This window comes from Rosa rugosa, chromosome 2 (assembly GCF_958449725.1).
Source record: "Rosa rugosa chromosome 2, drRosRugo1.1, whole genome shotgun sequence".
In the NCBI taxonomy this organism is placed as follows: domain Eukaryota; kingdom Viridiplantae; phylum Streptophyta; class Magnoliopsida; order Rosales; family Rosaceae; genus Rosa; species Rosa rugosa.
This window is the reverse complement of record NC_084821.1, coordinates 34,794,406-34,812,464: the sequence shown is the minus strand read 5'-3', so window position 1 is coordinate 34,812,464 and position 18,059 is coordinate 34,794,406. Positions and strand designations below refer to the sequence as shown.

The 18,059-nt window shown below is 48.3% G+C and overlaps 1 protein-coding gene across 6 annotated transcripts; it reads left to right on the top strand.

The window, feature by feature from the left end:
- Positions 1–5,795: 5,795 nt before the first annotated feature.
- LOC133732342 (uncharacterized) lies at positions 5,796–17,808 on the top strand. Of its 6 annotated transcripts, XM_062159871.1 has the most exons (6): positions 5,796–6,832; positions 6,924–6,996; positions 7,075–7,144; positions 7,927–8,009; positions 8,562–16,906; positions 17,017–17,808. In XM_062159871.1, exon 5 carries the CDS (start codon positions 10,807–10,809, stop codon positions 14,446–14,448), a length of 3,642 nt encoding a protein of 1,213 aa, XP_062015855.1. In that variant the 5' UTR covers positions 5,796–6,832; positions 6,924–6,996; positions 7,075–7,144; positions 7,927–8,009; positions 8,562–10,806; the 3' UTR covers positions 14,449–16,906; positions 17,017–17,808. The 6 variants fall into 6 exon arrangements, 3 of the variants coding, with proteins under 3 accessions (XP_062015855.1, XP_062015854.1, XP_062015853.1); XM_062159869.1 differs by having other exon boundaries at positions 5,801–6,996; positions 8,549–16,906; XM_062159870.1 differs by having other exon boundaries at positions 5,799–7,144.
- The last annotated feature ends 251 nt before the right edge of the window (positions 17,809–18,059 follow it).

Genomic DNA, 18,059 nt, shown 5'->3' with positions numbered 1-18,059 from the left:
CAGATCTTCTTCTCCCCTCCGCTGAGTTCCAAATGCCGCCCAACTTGCATCTCCGCCGGACTCAAGCTCGGACTCCGCTCCGCTGAAATCAAGCTCGGAACCTCCGCTCCGCCAAACCGCAACTGCAGTTCCGCCAGCCACCACCGCCAGCGAAGCTCCGTAACCGCCAAACTTCCACCGCTAAGCACCATCAGCGGCTCTTTCTTTCGCTAGGCTACGTCAGCATCAACGGTCGCCGGAACCAGCAGCGGTAGCCAGCCAGCGGTACTTTTTCCGCTAAGAACCGTCAACGGTACTTTTTACTTTTTCCTCTAAATTCCGTCAGCGGCACCGACGAGGTCCAACCATGGCAGCACCGAACTCCAATCACGTCTAACACCAGTGACCACCTCCCGCTAGCCAGGCTAGCAAGCCCAAGTCCCCAACTTCTTCCGCCAGGCGGACGCCGCTGGAAGTTCACCGCCGAACTCCACTGCCTGACTTGGCTCCACCACCGCCTGCAGCTGCGCGTCCAACTTGGCTTCACTCCGCCGGACTTCGACCTCGGTCCGCTGCACAGTTCCGCCAGCGGCGGCATCCTCCGCTCCGCTGCACTGATGCTTGGCCACCTTCCGCCGAACTCCAGCATCCGCCGAACTTCCTCAAGTCCCTAGCCATCTTGAGCCTCTGCTGCGCTCTTCCGCCCGGCTATAGCGACCGCAGCTCCTCTGAGCTCCACTAGGAGACCCAAGCTCCGCTGGCAGCAAATTCCCGCCAGACTTCAGCACCGCTGAGCTTCAACTTGCAGCTCCAACTTCCGCTGGAAATCCACCTCCGCTGAGCTATCTCTCTCCTCCGCTCCGCCCAACTTAGCCGGCGGATCCGCTCCGCCCAACTTCGCCGGACTCGTGCGCAGCCCCCGCTGAACTTCCTCCGCCAAGCGGACACCGCCGGAAGGGCTCCACCGCCACACTTCTTCAGCGGTATCTTCCGCCCAACTCCATCAGCGGAAAAACCTCCGCTAGTCGCCAACAACCGCCAGCCATACTCCGCTTCAATCTTTTTGGGCCGAGCTTTAAGGAGGCGGAGCTAAAATCTCTGGCGGAGGTTCAATTTTCTGGGCAGAGTTTCTTACCTGCACACCCAGACATCTGATTTGGACACCCACTGCCATCCTCTTGGATCAGCGACGATCATCCAATCTTCTCATATGCCGGAGGATACTGCGGTGGACTCTGCCTTCGTTTATGCAGTCGAACTGTGGGTTTCTATGATGGTCAGAGCGCAACCAGCAAAGCCAGCCATCAAGATAAGTATTTCTATCTCTTTCCTTGGTGCACACGTGCCTAGCTTTCACAGGTGAACTAGCTTAGCACAGTTGGTCAACTGGAGCATGGTTCATAACTCAATGCATGCTTTTCCCCTGTGCACACTTTCTATACATAATTATGCATATGGTTATTTACGTGCTGCAGTAAGACCATGAGTTCATATACTTGTTATCACATAACATGACCCACCATTGTAGCTATGCACACATTCATGCTCCTACCCATGCTGCACGTATCAACTACAATACTTGTGTGCCACATGCACATACATAGCCTCTCATCTAGACGCATGGCTCACACTAACTCCTTTTCCATATTTATAATAGCATGGCCACATATAATTGAACTTGGATTATGTTTCCTATACGCCTGCACACGGCTATAGTTTAATTACTAGACACATGCTACCATGCTCATAATATTATCAAAACATTCAAATGGGCTTTGCTTATTTCTTCCATGCAATTGAGTTGTTCACTCCAAACTTCGAAATTTGTGGTAGAAGCCCGCAAATGATTGGTAGAAGCCCGCAAATGAATTAGCAAAGTACATGTGCAAATTGTGGATGTCAATTTTACAAATTCATGTACTAATCACCTATTTTGTTACAAGGAGATATAATCATCAATCACCTCTCCATTTAAACGAAATCATCATCCTTCTACTAAGATGCACCGCCGGAGCAATGGAGCATCATGCTTGGACAACTCCAACATGATTTGGGTACTCACATCAATTCCAACTCCAACTCGCTCCAAATCGGCATAAGATAAGTCACTATATCTTATCTCTTACGCTCTTGCAATTAGAGCCTTTGCCATGACTATACATGTCTCCATGACCCTTAAGCATGCCCACAACATGTTATTAGCAGCTTTCCTACAAGTTCATGCTACACACATACATGCTTAAATTCATCTAGAACCTTGACACACTTATAGCTCAATTAAACATGCTTGGATAAATGCTTGCGAAACGGTTATGACTCGCTTAGGTATCAAAGCATGGCCGCGACTCGCTTGGGCTACGCCCCGGACGCTCATACAGCGCCTACACCTAACTTGCTCGAACACCTAACTCGCTACACTTATCCAACATGCTTTAATTACGCTCTTGGTTCACAATGCTTCTTACATGTGGTCTAGCCTCCGGGCACCACACTTTTTCACGTTTTCTTACATGTGGTCTAGCCTCCGGGCTCCACGAGTCTATGGTTGTGCACCTCCGATGTAACTACATATACGAATTTTTGTCTTTTGTGATACAGGATAGCGAGTCTCTTCTTGCTTGCGGAGCTCGGGGACTTGTAGGGGCCGTGCGCCCCTCGGATGTTAATTATGCTTGATGACTTCATGATTTGAACTCCCCAACCAAGAAGCTACTCTTACTCGGGGACTTCGGGGACTTGTTCATACCTACACTAGCAAGCTAGTTCTCTACATCACCAAGCATAAGTAACACCCTCTTTGGGACATCCACAAGCCATGGTGAGGCCCAACCGAGACTTGCATCTTGTAGCCCTATGTTCAAGCTACGCGGCGGTATCCGGAAGTCGCAAATCCGCCACCGGGAAGCCACGTTCCCGCCCTTGCCAAGATGCCTCCACAACATAGCTTTCTACATGCTTCTAGGCTTTCTAGACTAGAAATATGTGGAAACTTGTCCCACATCGAAGAATAAGTAGAGGAAGGGCATTCCTTCATCTATAAAAGGAATGCCTCCTCCCACAACTCAACACATTCATTACATCTCTTGTAATCTTGTTAGGCCGCAAGGCTTGACACACTAGTACACATTCAAGTGGACGTAGTCTCCCGCTAAGGCGGGAGGTGAACCACTATACATCTCATGTCAATTCTCTCTCTCTCTCTCTCTCTATCTCTCTTACTTATAGTTAATTAGGATCCCCACGGATCCAAGCATTAACAGACTCGAACCCATGACTTCATACATAGGTAGTGGGTGCTCTAACCACTGAGCTAACACCACTTCGTTCTTGATAACTCTGATGCTTTCAGTTAAATGTGAAATTTTGAAGCTAACAAGAATTCAGTAGAAATCTCCCAATATGTAGTTTTGCAGTCTTGTTATGTTTTCATATATGTAGAATATAGTTAATAAACTGTGAACGATTAGGCAAAACACAAAATTATTAACTTTTAATTTGTGAATTTCTAATTACAGTCTTGATCATATTTGCACAAAGCAATTCATCATTTTCTAGAGAAATTCTTAAACAAATCGACACTTGTGTTACTATTGTTAAAATTACACTTATATTTTGTTCTTCTAAAGAAGCTGTTTTTAGCTGTGTAATCTTGATTATGGTACAGCATCATGTATAAACACAAATGCCTATTTTGATTTTTTGAGACTTTTCTTATCTAAAGATATGATTGTTTCAATTAATAACTGGTATGTGTAGGATATGGCATGATGATTTAGGACCTTAAGAATGTTAAGATTTATGCCACAAAGGCATTACTTGATATTACCACATTTTGTGGGGTTATTGTTTGTGATTGTGTTTCTGTAATGTTGCCTTCTTTTGAGCTTATGCATGAAACACATAAAATTTAAAATACAGTCTTAACACACAGAAAATAGAATACTGCATTAACTTACATTTTTATTTATTTTTCTTTTGTATAGGACCTCTTGTTGTGACCTTAGGTCAGATAGAGATGCTTAATGGGTGGAACTATAAGAAATGGAGAAACCAGGTCGAATTTACTTATCCATGCATCAAAACATGGATCTTTGCCTGATTGAGGATCAGCTTTCTGAACTAGATGATAAGAGTACGAATGAGGATAGGAGGCTTTATAAGGAGTGGTATAGCAGCAACAGGAAAGCAGGAGTGGTATAGCAGCAACAGGAAAGCCAAAAATGTGATTGGGTGTACTATGTCTGAGATAGTGAAAGGGTCAATAGTGGAGCCCGAGCTAGCCATGGACTTTCTGGAGGAAATAGCAGACAAGTATAGGGAGAGTGACAAGGCAGAAGCAGCTAGGCTGTCTAGGAAGTTTAATGAACTGAGTTTCTCTGGGAAGGGCAGTGTGAGGGAGCACATTATGCAGCTAATTGACATCAACTCTAGGCTCAGAGACCTAGACATGGGAGTTAAAGATGAGCAGGTGGTGCATGTGGCACTTCATTCTCTGCCAAACACCTACAGCAACCTGAGAACTTCATATAATGCCTTAGAGACCAAATGGAACCTGAACAAGCTAATCTCCATCTATGTGGATGAGGAGGAAAGAATTAGGAGAGAATGAGTACCAACCACTGTAGTCAATCTAGTTGAGAAGCCAAAGTGGAAAAAAGCAGAATAAACTTAAGCCTAAAAAGACCACCATCGCCAAAATAGCATGGGAAACCTGCAGAAGCTAAAGCTGGAAAGACCTTTAAGTATAAGTGCTATTTCTGTAAAAAGATAGGGCACATGAAGAAGGATTGCAGTGGCTTTAAGGCTTGGATGATCAAGAAGGGTGAGTCATTTCCTAATTCAGTATGTTCTCTAGAAGTTAATTTCATAAATGTAGATTCACATACTTATTGGTTAGATTCAGGCTCACCTATTCATATTACCACCTCACTGCAGGGTTTAACAAAGAGGAGGGCACCAACAAGAAGTAAGCAGCAGGTCTGTGTGGGAAATGGAATAAGGGTAGCAGTTAAGGCTATTGGAACCCTAAAGATCGATTTAGGCTTAGACAAATTTATTTTTCTAGACAATGTTTATTACATTTCTTCTTTAAAAATGAATCTTATTTCAGTAGGTCTTTTAGTTAGTATTGGATGCAAACTTATTATTGATTTTAGTGGAATAAAATTATTTCAGGGTTCTGAATACATTGGTTGTGGAATGTTTTCAAATAATTATTTGAGATTGGATTGTTCTGTCATTAAGCAGGAAATTCTTTTGATTGAGAACAATGAAAACAACAATTCAGTTAATGCCATTTTTTTGAATCAAACCCAAATCGGGTGCCAATATATATATTCATCACAATCCAGAACATGCCGTTACATACCCTACCGCAGTAGACAAGAAGATAGTGGTAGTACCCACAGTGGTACATACATATAGACCTACTCATTAGACAAATAAATACGTAGACATAGCGAGAATCCTCCTTTGGTACTACTCCAGAGGCGCTAGAGGTACATAAAGTGCACAAAAATGTATAGCTTCCTAATACAAGGAAATTATTGTAAATAGATAAACTAAAAACATAGGGATGGGCTTAGGGCAAAACACCTCAGCCCAAATTAGAAAGCCTAGAGGGCAACCTAAGAGAAGAGGCCCAACTCTAGGCCCAGCAAGAAATGGTTGACCCAAGCTGTGAGCCCCCGAAAATTTTGTTTAATTTTTTGAAAGTAATTTCTCGCCAATAAGATTTTTCGCAAGGTAATTTAAGTGAAGAAATCTATTTCGGAGATTGTTTTGGTGTCGAGACCACCTACTGGGCCTTATGATTTAAGGTTTGGGCCGAAATTCTTTCATTTGGGCCTAGAAGGTTACAAAAGCTTAGTGAGGCGACCGTCTGTCGAATTTTCGAAGATGATAAATTGAGTTGTAACAAAGTTTTGAATTTTGGGTTTTTACGAAATTGAGTTTTGGACCTAGGACGAAGTCGAGAAATAATTTAGGAAGTTTTCGATGAAAAATGAGTAAAAGAAATGTTACGAGCCCAAAACCGAAAGCAGTAAGCGAAGAGAGTTCCGTAATTTGTCGCAAGGGAAAAATGGGTATTTCACAGACATGGGTATAAATAGAAACTTGGAAACCCTAAAATCCCATTCTCTTCCTCTCTCCCTCTCGGCCACATCCTTTCTCTCTCTCTCTCTCCACGACCTTTCTCTCTCGTCCTCCCACTGACAATGCCGGAAAACCTCATCTCCGGCCACGACCTCGCAAAACCGCCACCACCAAGTGATCCAGCACCCAAAACCAACCAAACCAGAGCCTCACCGTCGACATGCACTGCCTTCGACCTCCACCCGCGACCACCAAAGCTGCTGCCTCCTAACCTCCATCAAATTCCGGCCATCACCTCTCGTCACTGCTACCAGCAGTCGAACCACAGTCCAAATCCGACCAAAACCTAAGAGAAATCACAGCCATGCATCAGCCCCAACCTTCACACTCGATTTCCAAACCTGCAAATCACTGTTCATCCTCATTCTCTGATTTCCAATCGCCGATTCACACCACCACTATCAGAAATTGAAGCACCAAGCCTTAAAGAGACCATGCCTTAAATCTCGAAGTCGGAAAACCACTGTACGAGCTCGCCGGAACTCGTAGCTAGCTCTGCATGTCTTCGTTTTCTGGACTCCAGTCCAAATCGAGCTAAACCACCTCCATAGTTCGAATCAGCGCCTCACGATTTACAATAGCCCCCAAAATCTCGACCTCTAGCTCCGGCCAGAACCACCGCACGCGCCGCAGCTGGCGCGTGAGCCACTGCAACTCCGCCGCTCGTGTTGCCATACTCCCAGGTCGTCACGATTAGGTAATTGTCATACCTTCCTTTAGTTGAAGCATCCAATTTCAGTTTGGATTAGAAACCCTAACCTACTGCCATGTAATTTGGACTGTGTGAGGTTTATGAATCTGCGATATGAAGTTTATGGAGAAGGTGAGCTATTGGGATAGCTTTGATCGAATTCAGATACGGTAAGGACACTCTGCAGTTTCTGTTTTGGATACGAAAGTTGGTGATGGGTTGACTGTTGATTTTGTTCTACATGTTAGGGGTTCGAATGGTTGATGGTGTTTTGGTGCAGTCATGTTAAATCGACTTCTAGTTTTGGATAGAAGAATGGTAAGGGACTGCATCTTGGATCTATTTGGCTATGTTCTTTGTAGTGGTCGAAAGTGTACGGTTATGTTGAGTAAATAGAATGAGATATGGTTGTACTGGTTTGTTATGTTGGAAACTTGGCATGAATAAGTATGAATCAGTTTGTTGTATTAAGGAGAGTTGTCTTGAGAATTAAAGGGAGTGAATCTGTTATCAATGTTGAAATGGTTATAATGCAAGATGAGAAGGTGAATGGCTTATTTAGCGAGCTTTTGAAAGGAGTTGGTAATAAGTAAGGAGCTTGAGTAATAAGTAATAACAATATCGAGCGGAAATTGGTGATGGTGAATAGTGGACTTTATGCCATTAAGTTAAAGAAGGATTTTTAATAATGGTTAAGGAAACAATTAAAAGTGAAGTATTTTAAAGTTATCATATCCCAAAATCGTAATCCTTCGGGAATGGTAACTATCATTTGTTTTCTTAAAGTAGAAATGCTAAACAAATAAAGGGGATATAATCACCATATTCCGAATGATTCAAATGCAACAATGATTATTTGGATTATTTGGGAATGGTAAAGTATATTTGTTGCTTAAGAAAAGGGAATGCTTGATAATGGAATTAAATATTTAATCCGAATTATATTATCGAAAGAAGTATGATCACTATATCCCGAATGAGCTTATTTTTCTAAGTGAATTGTTCGGGAATGGTTTTTAATAATTATTGATCATGGGTTATTTGGTGAATTTTAAAGTGAGTTATGAATCAATTACTTATCGGTATGATTTTTGTTAAAGGACTCGAGCGTGTGCACATGGATTTAGACAAATGATCGAAAGTCGGGAACGAACCCGAATGTGGACGAGCACTCCATATCCAGGTAGGGTGAGCTGTCCCTTCCTTGTTAGAGGCTTTTCTATATGTGGAATGCTCTAGTATCATAATATGTTGCCTGCAAGTACGTTTTTGGTTGTTCATTAGTCGATGCCTCGTGATATCTGTGTTTCTGTTAATGCTCAAAGTCCGGCGGTAGCCGAACCTTCATTTAATGCGGGTCCGGTGGGCGGACTGCTACTCTGTAGACTTGGTGATTTCCGCTAGCTGTCAAATGAAAGACAGGGTGTCAGAGGGAGACCGCGTTGGGCGGTCTTCACTTCTCCGATGCCTAAGTCAGTCCAAACATATAGACAGCATAATAATAAATGAGTAGTAATTACGTAATTAATGAGGAGAGAGGAGAGAACCTTTTATAGGTGAGGAGGAGACTGATCTTCTCCTTGTTTTCGATGTGGGACTGATGTGCTTCAGTCCCCAGCTTCAGGAGCTTCTGATGCTGTACATACATGTACATTTGCAAGCATAATTAGCTCTAATGGGCTACGCTCATTCTACCGCCAAAGGTACTAATTCCAACCAAAGGAATGACATGCAGACACACCGCCAGGCGGGCTACAGCCCCAACGTCGGACCACCTCCAGATTGCCGCCAACGCGCCGCCACGCGCCGCGCCAAGATGACATCAGAAGCTTCTGAAACTGGGAACTGAGGCATATCAGTCCCACATCGAAAACAAAGAGAAGATCAACCTCTTCCTCACCTATAAAAGGTCCTCTCCTCTCTCCTCATTAATTACGCATTCAATACTTACCTACTGTTACTTTGTCAACATAAATACATTGACTAACTTAGGCATCGGAGAGTTGAAGACCGCCCAACGCGGTCTCCCTCTGACGCCCCTTTGTATTTTACTTGACAGGTAGCGGAGGCTTTGAGAACGTCACAAGTATAGATCCGCCCACCGGATCAGCGTTAACAAAGGTTCAGCTACCGCCGAACTTTTAGACATTAACATTGGCGCCGTCTGTGGGAATCCTTGAACAAAAGGCCATCCCACCACAATTACCATGACTAACGGTAGCGGGGGAAACGCTGAGGAGCAGGCAGACCATCCCGCCGTCCCCCAACCTCCCGACCCAGCAGTAGGCGTTAACCGCGCACTATTCACAACCCCGGCCAACCCCGGCGGTGAGGCAAATCCGAGCAGCAGCCGCCCGCCGGGCCAAGATCTCGTCACTATGTACGAGCTAGCACTGGCGGATCTTCACAAGGCAAACAAGGAACGTGAGGCGGAGCGCAAGGAAAAGGCTGAAGCCCAGCGGCAGGTGGCTACGCTCATGACACGTTTCGAGGAATTAAAGAAGACGCTGGAGACCACCGCCCGCCCAGCACAGAGCGAGCAGTCACATAGCACCAGGCGTGGCCGACCCGGCACCGGAACGTTGGGACCAGGGCCGGTCATACAGATGCAGGTACCGCTGAACCCACCCGAGTTATTGGGAATGGGACCACCGCCCATACCCCAACCAATGTTAGAACAAGAGGCGGAATCACTCCCGCACACCAACTGCTCGGAGGCTAGGGCACGGACCGAGAATAATCCGCCTGTGCCGGGGCGCAGGCTGTCCCAGCGGGTCGTTCAGGCTGATTCCACCAACGATGCAGCCGCTCAGATATTGGAAAGGATGCACCAGCTGGAGCAGAGGTTGATCCGGGCGGAGTCGGGCGTCCCGGCGCCAACTCAGAATCCGCTCTTCGCTTCCAGACCCGGGCCCTTCACCGCTGCAATTCTGCAAGCTGTCAGACCGGCATATGCAAAAACCCCAAAGATGGCGCATTATGGCGGAATGTCTGATCCCTTCGTCCACATGGACACCTTCAAGAAGGTCACCAACAACAAGGGGTTCGACGACGCCACCTTGTGCCACTTGTTCAGCGAAACATTGGATGGCGAGGCAATGAACTGGTTCTTTGAGTGTCCGCCGGGGTCTGTCAGTTCATTCAATGCACTATCCCATGCTTTCCTTTCTCGGTTCATCTTATTATCCGCCGGTCATCACAACACAAGTCAGCTGTTCAGCGTCAAGCAGGGAGAGGACGAGTCACTGAAGGCCTTCGTCACAAGGTGGCGGGCGGCAGCATCTCAGTGCCGCGACCTAGACAAAACGATGGCATCAGCGGCCTTCAGGAAGGGACTGCTCAAGGGACCGTTCCTCTATCACCTCAACTACAATCATCCCAACGCGACGTATGACCACGTCATGAGTGAGGCGGTCATTCACGCCCAGGCGGAATTCATCACATATGGAGAAACCCCACCGCCACCACCAACACCAAAGTCAACACAGCCATCCTCCAGTCATCAGGAAACCGCTAACAAGACCCCCTCAGCACCATCAACTGACAAGAAAAGGGAGTGGCAACAGGGCCACCACCAGAATAAGCGGCAGAAGGACCAGCATTACCATAAGGGCAACCGCCCAACTCATGGGGATAACCGCAACAAGCAGGCGGAGTCCTCGCAGCGGTATGCAGTTTTCACGGTCCTGACTGCCTCGTATGAAGACATTTACAATCAGTGCAAGGATCAGATCCCGCCGCCACCCCCTCCAAAATACCCAAAGACAGGCAAACCCAGGAACACCGGCAAGTGGTGCAAATACCACGAGGACAGCGGCCACAATACCAACAGCTGCAATGCTCTCAAAACTGCCGTTGAGACCTTGTACCGTGACGGCAAGTTGGAGCAGTTCAAGGTGCGTTAACCACCACCAGTAATTGCCAACGTTGAGACCTTGGGCCGCATCAACACCATCGATGGCGGTGCTCCAATCACCAGCATGTCTCACAGGGCAAGAAAGCGCTATACATGCGCTAATCATCCAAAGGAAGTCTGCAACATCCGCTACGAAAGATCCGCCAAACTCCCAAGATCAGGTTGGGAACCTATTACCTTTTCGGAGGAGGAAGAGCGCGGAGTGCATCTACCCCATGACGACCCATTTTTGGTCGATGCCATTCTTGGCAAATTCTCGGTGGGGAGAATTTTGGTGGATAGCGGGTCCGCTGTCAACGTCATCTTCAGTGGCTGCTACGACCATCTCAAGCGGAACAAAAAACTACTCCAGGATCACGAGCCACTGCTCAGCTTCTCCGGTGACGTCACACAACCGCTAGGGTCAGATTACATGCGGCTGGTTATTGGCACTAGCCCCTGCATGGCGGAGGTACATACAGAATTCATTATTGTCGACTGCTTCAGTTCGTACAACGCCATCATTGGTCGACCAGCGCTTAACAAGCTCAAGTGCATCATTGCCGGGTACATGCTTCTCATGAAGTTCCCCACACCCAATGGCACGGGCTGTGTCAAGGGAAGCCAGCAGCTGGCACGAGAATGTTACTCAACGACTATAGCGCGGTCGACGCGCCGCCATGAAATTCTGACAGTGGGTAGTGAGGCACCGCCACCAAACATCTTTGAGGATCCTAGGGATGAGGAGGAGAAGTATGTAAGGAAGGAGCCGGTCGACCCTGACACGTCGTTAAAGGTTGTCTGCCTCTTAGACGAACACCCCGAGCGGACAGTCCGCATAGGCGCCCAACTAAACCCAGAGGTGGAGGCAGAACTCACTCAGTTCCTACGTAATAACGCCGCCGTCTTTGCATGGTCATACGCGGACATGCCAGGTATCTCTCCTGAAATTATCACTCATAAACTGACCATCAAACCCTCCTTTTATCCCATCAAGCAGAAGCGAAGGGCCTTTGATGAGGAAAAATACCGGGCAATCCGAGAGGAGGTCGCCAAACTCCAGGACATTGGATTCATCCGCCAAGTCATCTATCCCCAGTGGATCTCAAACCTGGTAATGGTCAAAAAGGCCAGTGGCAAGTGGCGGATGTGTGTCGACTTCAAAACTCTCAACAAGGCATGCCCAAAGGATAGCTTTCCGCTACCCCGTATCGATCAGCTAGTCGATGCAACTGCCGGACATGAGCTCCTCAGCATGATGGACGCTTTCTCCGGATACAATCAGATCAAGATGCACCCCAGCGACCAGGAATGCACCACCTTCACCACCGACAAAGGCCTCTACTGCTACAATGTCATGCCTTTCGGCCTAAAGAACGCCGGTGCAACTTACCAGCGGTTGATGAACGCCATGTTCGCTGAGCATCTGGGAAAAATCATCGAGGTCTACGTGGACGACATGCTAGTCAAGAGCATAAAGGCCAGCGGACATGTGGCAAACCTCAAGGTCATAGTAACCATTCTCTTGGCCTACGGTATGCGCCTCAACCCAGAGAAGTGTTTCTTTGCGGTCACCGCTAGCAAATTCCTGGGATACATCGTCAGCGAGCGAGGCATCGAGGCTAACCCAGATAAGGTCCAGGCCATCCTTGACCTGGCGGACCCTGAGTATAAGGTACACGTCCAGTGCCTCCAGGGCAAGTTAACCGCCCTTTCTCGGTTCATCTCTCGACTCACTGATAGGTGCGCCCCATTCTTCAAACTCCTCAAAACAACTCACAAGAAGGTCATCGACTGGAACCCAGAGTGCCAGGCGGCGTTCCAGGGCCTAAAGGAATACCTGGCAGCAGTCCCTCTCCTTTCTGTCCCTGTGCAAGGAGAAACACTATTCATCTACCTGGCGGTCTCGACGTCGGCGGTAAGTTGCGCCATCGTCCGGCGGGAAGGCCAAGATGAGCTTCCAGTGTTTTACGCCGGCAGAGGCATGAACGGAGCAGAAACAAGATATCCTCCCTTGGAGCAGCTGGCCCTCGCACTTATCGTCGCTGCCAGACGCCTCCGGCAATACTTCCAGGCTCACACAATCTATGTGTTAACCAATCAGCCGCTGAGGCAAGTGATGCAGAACCCTGAACACTCGGGGCGCCTCAGCAAGTGGGCCATTGAGCTCAGCGAGTTCGACATAGATTACAGGCCAAGAACCGCCATGAAAGGCCAGGCAGTGGCGGACTTCATCGCTGAGCTCACCGAGCGACAGCCGGAACCCGGTGTTGAGACAAGGCCTGGAACAGAAATGGTAACCGTTGAGGAGGTAGCTCCCCCACAGTCAGATTGGAACCTGCATGTGGACGGCTCCGCCAGCGCCAAGGCCAGCGGCGCTGGAATCATCTTAACAGGACCCGGGGGACTGAACGCGGAGTACGCGTTAAAATTCAACTTCAAAGCTTCAAACAACATGGCGGAGTACGAGGCACTCATCGCCGGTCTACTCCTCGCCATTGACTCAGGGGCTGACAGTGTCAACATATTCAGCGACTCCCAGTTAGTCGTTAACCAGGTCAACGACAGCTTCCAAGCCAAGGACCAGCAGTTAGCGGCATATTTGGGGTACGTCAAAACGTTGCTAAAAAAGTTCAAATTTCACACCATTACACAAATCCCCAGGCAAAAGAACGCCAAGGCTGATTCACTGGCGAGACTGGCAACCGCCCAGCCACATCAGAGTCCAGCGGACACAAGGGTAGAATACCTTGACAAGCCAAGCATCACAAAGACCCTGGCAGAGATCTTCAACATTGAAGTCAACCCCAGCTGGATGGACGAGATCATGGCATATAAGCGCAGCGGCACATTGCCAGAGGATAAGATCCAGGCAAGACAGCTCAAGCGGAGAGCAACCCGCTACAACATTCAGAATGGCAAGCTGTACCGTCAGGGGTTCACCTACCCCAACCTCCACTGCCTAACCCCAGAGGAGGGAAAGATCGTCCTGGCGGAAATCCACGGCGGAGAATGTGGAAACCACTCAGGCGCCAGATCATTGGCCAACCGCACATTGCGACAGGGCTACTTCTGGCCCACACTGGGTGATGACGCCCGGAAAATTTCGAGGTCTTGCCACAGATGCCAACAGTTCGCAGATCTCCCACATGCACCGGCGGAACCTCTGTCAGTTATCATCGGCCCTTGGGTCCACTCCACGTGGGGCCTCGATTTGATGGGAAAATTCCAAATCGCCAAGGGCCAGTTCAAGTACATCATTGTAGCCATCGACTACAACAGCAAATGGATAGAGGCGGAGCCACTAACGGCAATTACTACCGCCAAGGTCATTCGCTTCCTCTGGAAGAACACCTACCGCCGCTATGGTGTCCCACACACAATCATTACAGACAACGGTACACAGTTCAACAACAAGGAACTCATATCGTTCACCTCCAACTTGGGCACCAAGTTGAGTTTTGCATCTGTCGCCCATCCCCAAACCAACGGCCAGGTCGAAGCGGCAAACAAGATAATCAAGAAGCTGCTAAAAAAGAAGCTCGACAGCGCCAAGGGTTTATGGGCGGAGAAGCTGCCAGAAGTCCTATGGGCCATTCGGACAACTCCAACTACCGCCACCGGCGAAACTCCTTTCTGCATGATGTTCGGCAAAGAGGCGGTCCTACCTATTGAAGTAACTCAGCCTACCGCTAGGGTCGAGGGCTACTGGACAGGGACCTCCTAGAAGAAAAAAGACTCGAGGCCCATTTGCGCAACTTGCAAAACAAAAGGCTGGTATCGCGTTTCTACAATGCCAGAGTCAAAGCCCGGAACCTCCAACTGGGGGACTGGGTAATGAAGGAAGTCATTCCACCACCAACAAAGCTCCGCCCAACTTGGGAAGGCCCATACAACATTGTGGAAGTCGTGAGCCCAGGCACCTTCTACTTAATGGACAAGGATGGCGTCAAATCGGCCCACCCTTGGAATACTGAACACCTTCGGTATTATTACAAATAGTCAGACCGCTACCCAGGAGCATCTTGACTTAGCTAAATTTTTGTTTAATATTTAGCTAAGGGAAGCTACCCGACGGGTACTACCCCACTTTTGTACGCTGATCAATCATCTATCAATGAAACGAGGAATTATTCAAACCATTGTTACCAAGTCTAGCACTGAGGGCAACTGGCAACGCCAGCGATCGTCAGCGGACCTCGTCCGCTACGAGGTGCACTTGGACCAATTTTAATTCCTTTAATGTGTCATTGATTGACAAAAGCAAAATGTAACTCAAAGTACTAACGGTACAAACACATCCCGGCAAACACCAACTCAAAATTTCATATTATTCAGCAACACATTACAAAATGATATGCCTCAACGGCTACAAAGGAAACAGGGAAGTTGCAAAATCGAGAGCGGTCCGAACTGGCCTCAGGGGTGGTCTTCGGCATCTTCTGCTCCGGCAGGCGGCGGCACGACCGCTCGACTCGTCTGATCGGACCCTCGCGCTGTCGGACTTGGGGTCTCTATGGTGCCATCCGCACGGGTGTGCGCCGCCAGGAAACCAGCGCGCGACACCTCCGATGGGGTGGGGTTGGGAGTCTGCTGGGACTCTTCCGCCGGATGTGCACCACTTTCCCCGCTCCCTGACCGAGCACCTCCCACTGGAGCTGCCACGACGTTTTTCTCTGGCGGAGTACTCTTGGTTGGCGGCGCATCAGGCTGCGGCTGCGACGCTTTGGCGAAGTCGATGGCGCCCTTCCGCTTCAGCATATCTATGTTTGCTAGAGCCCCAGCCTTCGCCGACTCGGTCATCGCCTTCTTAAACTCCGCAGACCGCTTGAATGCTTCGACAGCGGCTGCCGCAGCGGTATTCCCTTCAGCTCTCAGACAAGCAACCTCACCTTCTAACCGCTTCAACTCCGTCACCCTGGCGCCGGACTCCCGCTGTACGATAATAAGTTTTTTGTCCTTAGCGGCAATCCGCTCCTCCAGCAGCGCAACGTCCCGCTCCAACTTGGAGACGCGGTCATTCCTCTCCAAGTCACGCTCGATGGCCACGCAGAGCTTACCGCGGGCATCGGCAAGGTCACACTCTGCCTTCGCCAGGCGCCGCTCTGCCTCTGCCAGCTTCTCCTTCTCCTCCGCCAACTCCCTCTGGAGACCTTGAATTTCCTCCCTCAGCTCCCCCTCGACCATGGACTGCTTCGACGCCGCCAAAAACATGTCGTGCAGTCCCGCCGATATTTGCCCAAACGCCAGGTTGAAGGGCGATTGGTCGATTGCTGTCGGGCGTGAAATACCCGCTAGGCCGCCGAACCCTAGTCGTTCGCAGAGGTGGAAGAGGAATTCCCGCTACCCATCTGTCATAAACGCCGCGTACTCGGCAAATGAGTCCAGATCGCTAGCGGCGGTCTCTTCTCCCTCCACAACAACAGTCTTCGACGGAGCTTCTCGGGCCTTCTTCTGTCGGCGGGACCCGATCACCTCCACGTCCTCCCCCTCTTCCTCGTCAGGAGAGTCAGCCTGCCGTCGTTTTCTCTCCAGCACCCTTTGGTTCCCGGCGGCGGTCTTCGTCACCCTCACCGGCGGTTCCTCCCTTGGCGCAGTGACAACCTCCACCGGCGACACCACCCTTTCCTTTTGGGGGCCACGCCTGTTGGCGGGCATCCGCTCTTTCTGCTGCCCAGCCGCAGCGCCTCCCTTCTTCCCGCCGGCCACTTGGACCCCCGCCTGCACTACCGGCAGACCATCCTCACCAAGATGGGAGTGGTGCGGCATTGGCAGCACCACTGGAACCTCGGACTGACTCAGCGCCAACGTCTCGGGGTTCACCAGCGTCTGTTGGGCCGCCAGCCCCTCGGCGTACATGGTCTCCAGAAAGTTGTCCACCTCGGCGCGGTCCATTGCTTTTTCGAAAGCGTCGCGACTCGATTTATTACCTGGCGGAGTTTCTAGGAAATTATACATAAACCAGTCAGTCTCAGCTACTTATTACAAAGGAGACATCGGTCTGACGGAAATTTCTTACCGACGGAGCGAGTAAGTTTCTGGTCGACTAGCAACTCCCAGCCAGTCAGGAGTCTAAAGTCCAGCAGGTTGCGGTTCCGCCAACAGCCTCTGATACGAGCAATGCGACACTCCTCCTCCCGCGTTAGGTTGTACCGCAGTCCCGCTGCACAAACACAAGTGGATTAGTAAGTGATTACACGCATTTCTATGCGCGTAATGGCACTCTAAATACTAGAATTAAGCTAATCCTTAAGTCAATTAATATGTAATTAATCCACTTTTATTTATTTTGTAGGAAATAAGCGGAGTTGCAGAAACGAAAGAAAATGGTGCAAAAATGAAGCAACTTGAGATTTTTGACAAAAAGAGAGTTGGTAGATATATTTTAATTAAACAATTAAGCTTAATTGCTTAATTGTTTAATTAGCAAAAACGTGTTGCAACTACTGTTGTCAATTAAACAATGTTTAATTGACCAAACTCACACTCAAGCCACGTGACCTGATCATCTTTTCAATTTTTATTTAAGTTAAATTCTTTTATTTTCTCTCTTTAGCCTCTCCCATGCTGCCACCTCACCCATTGTTTTGTTATCTTTTCCTATCTCTCACCAGACCACCGAGGCCACATGATTGATTGACATATATATACCACCTATCCCATTCATTCGAGACAACCCAACAGACGAAACCTAATTCCGCCGCACAGCAACCTTGGGGAGGGCTACTGCCCTCTCCCTCCTTCCCCTCCATTTTTCTTCTTTTCTTTATATTTTCTTTTGAGATTTCAAGAATTACTCACACAAAGCTTCAAGGATTCATCAAAGGGCTCAACCTCTACAAGATTCAAGATTTGGGTAATTGTGGGAGTTATAATTCAAGAGTAGTCATGTTGGCTTTCTAGCTAATTGTGGCTATCATTGTTTTCTCCTACACTTCTCTTTTCTTTTCTCTTTGAATTTTGTAGTTTTGATGTCTATAATTATGGGTTGTGAGTAATTTTCTTGTTGGGTTTTAGGGTTGTGTCCCTAACCCAAATTTTGTGTAAAAGATGTTTAATTTAATGTAATGATGCAATTTTCATATGATGGATGCTTATATCTATTTTTGTTGGGTTAAAATGCATGTCTAGGAGCCTAGTCAACTCTAGGGTGTGTATTTTGAGCATGTCTAGGATGGAGTTAGGGGCTTGACTTCCTCTAATTCCTAAGCTAGAAACCTTCAATTTCGTATTCGAGGGGTTATAAGCATGGTGATTTACACCCGTTGCGTGATTGCGCGGGCGGGTCGCTTAGTAGTCTAATTCCTCGATCTCTACGCCTCTTGATGTGAATTAGTG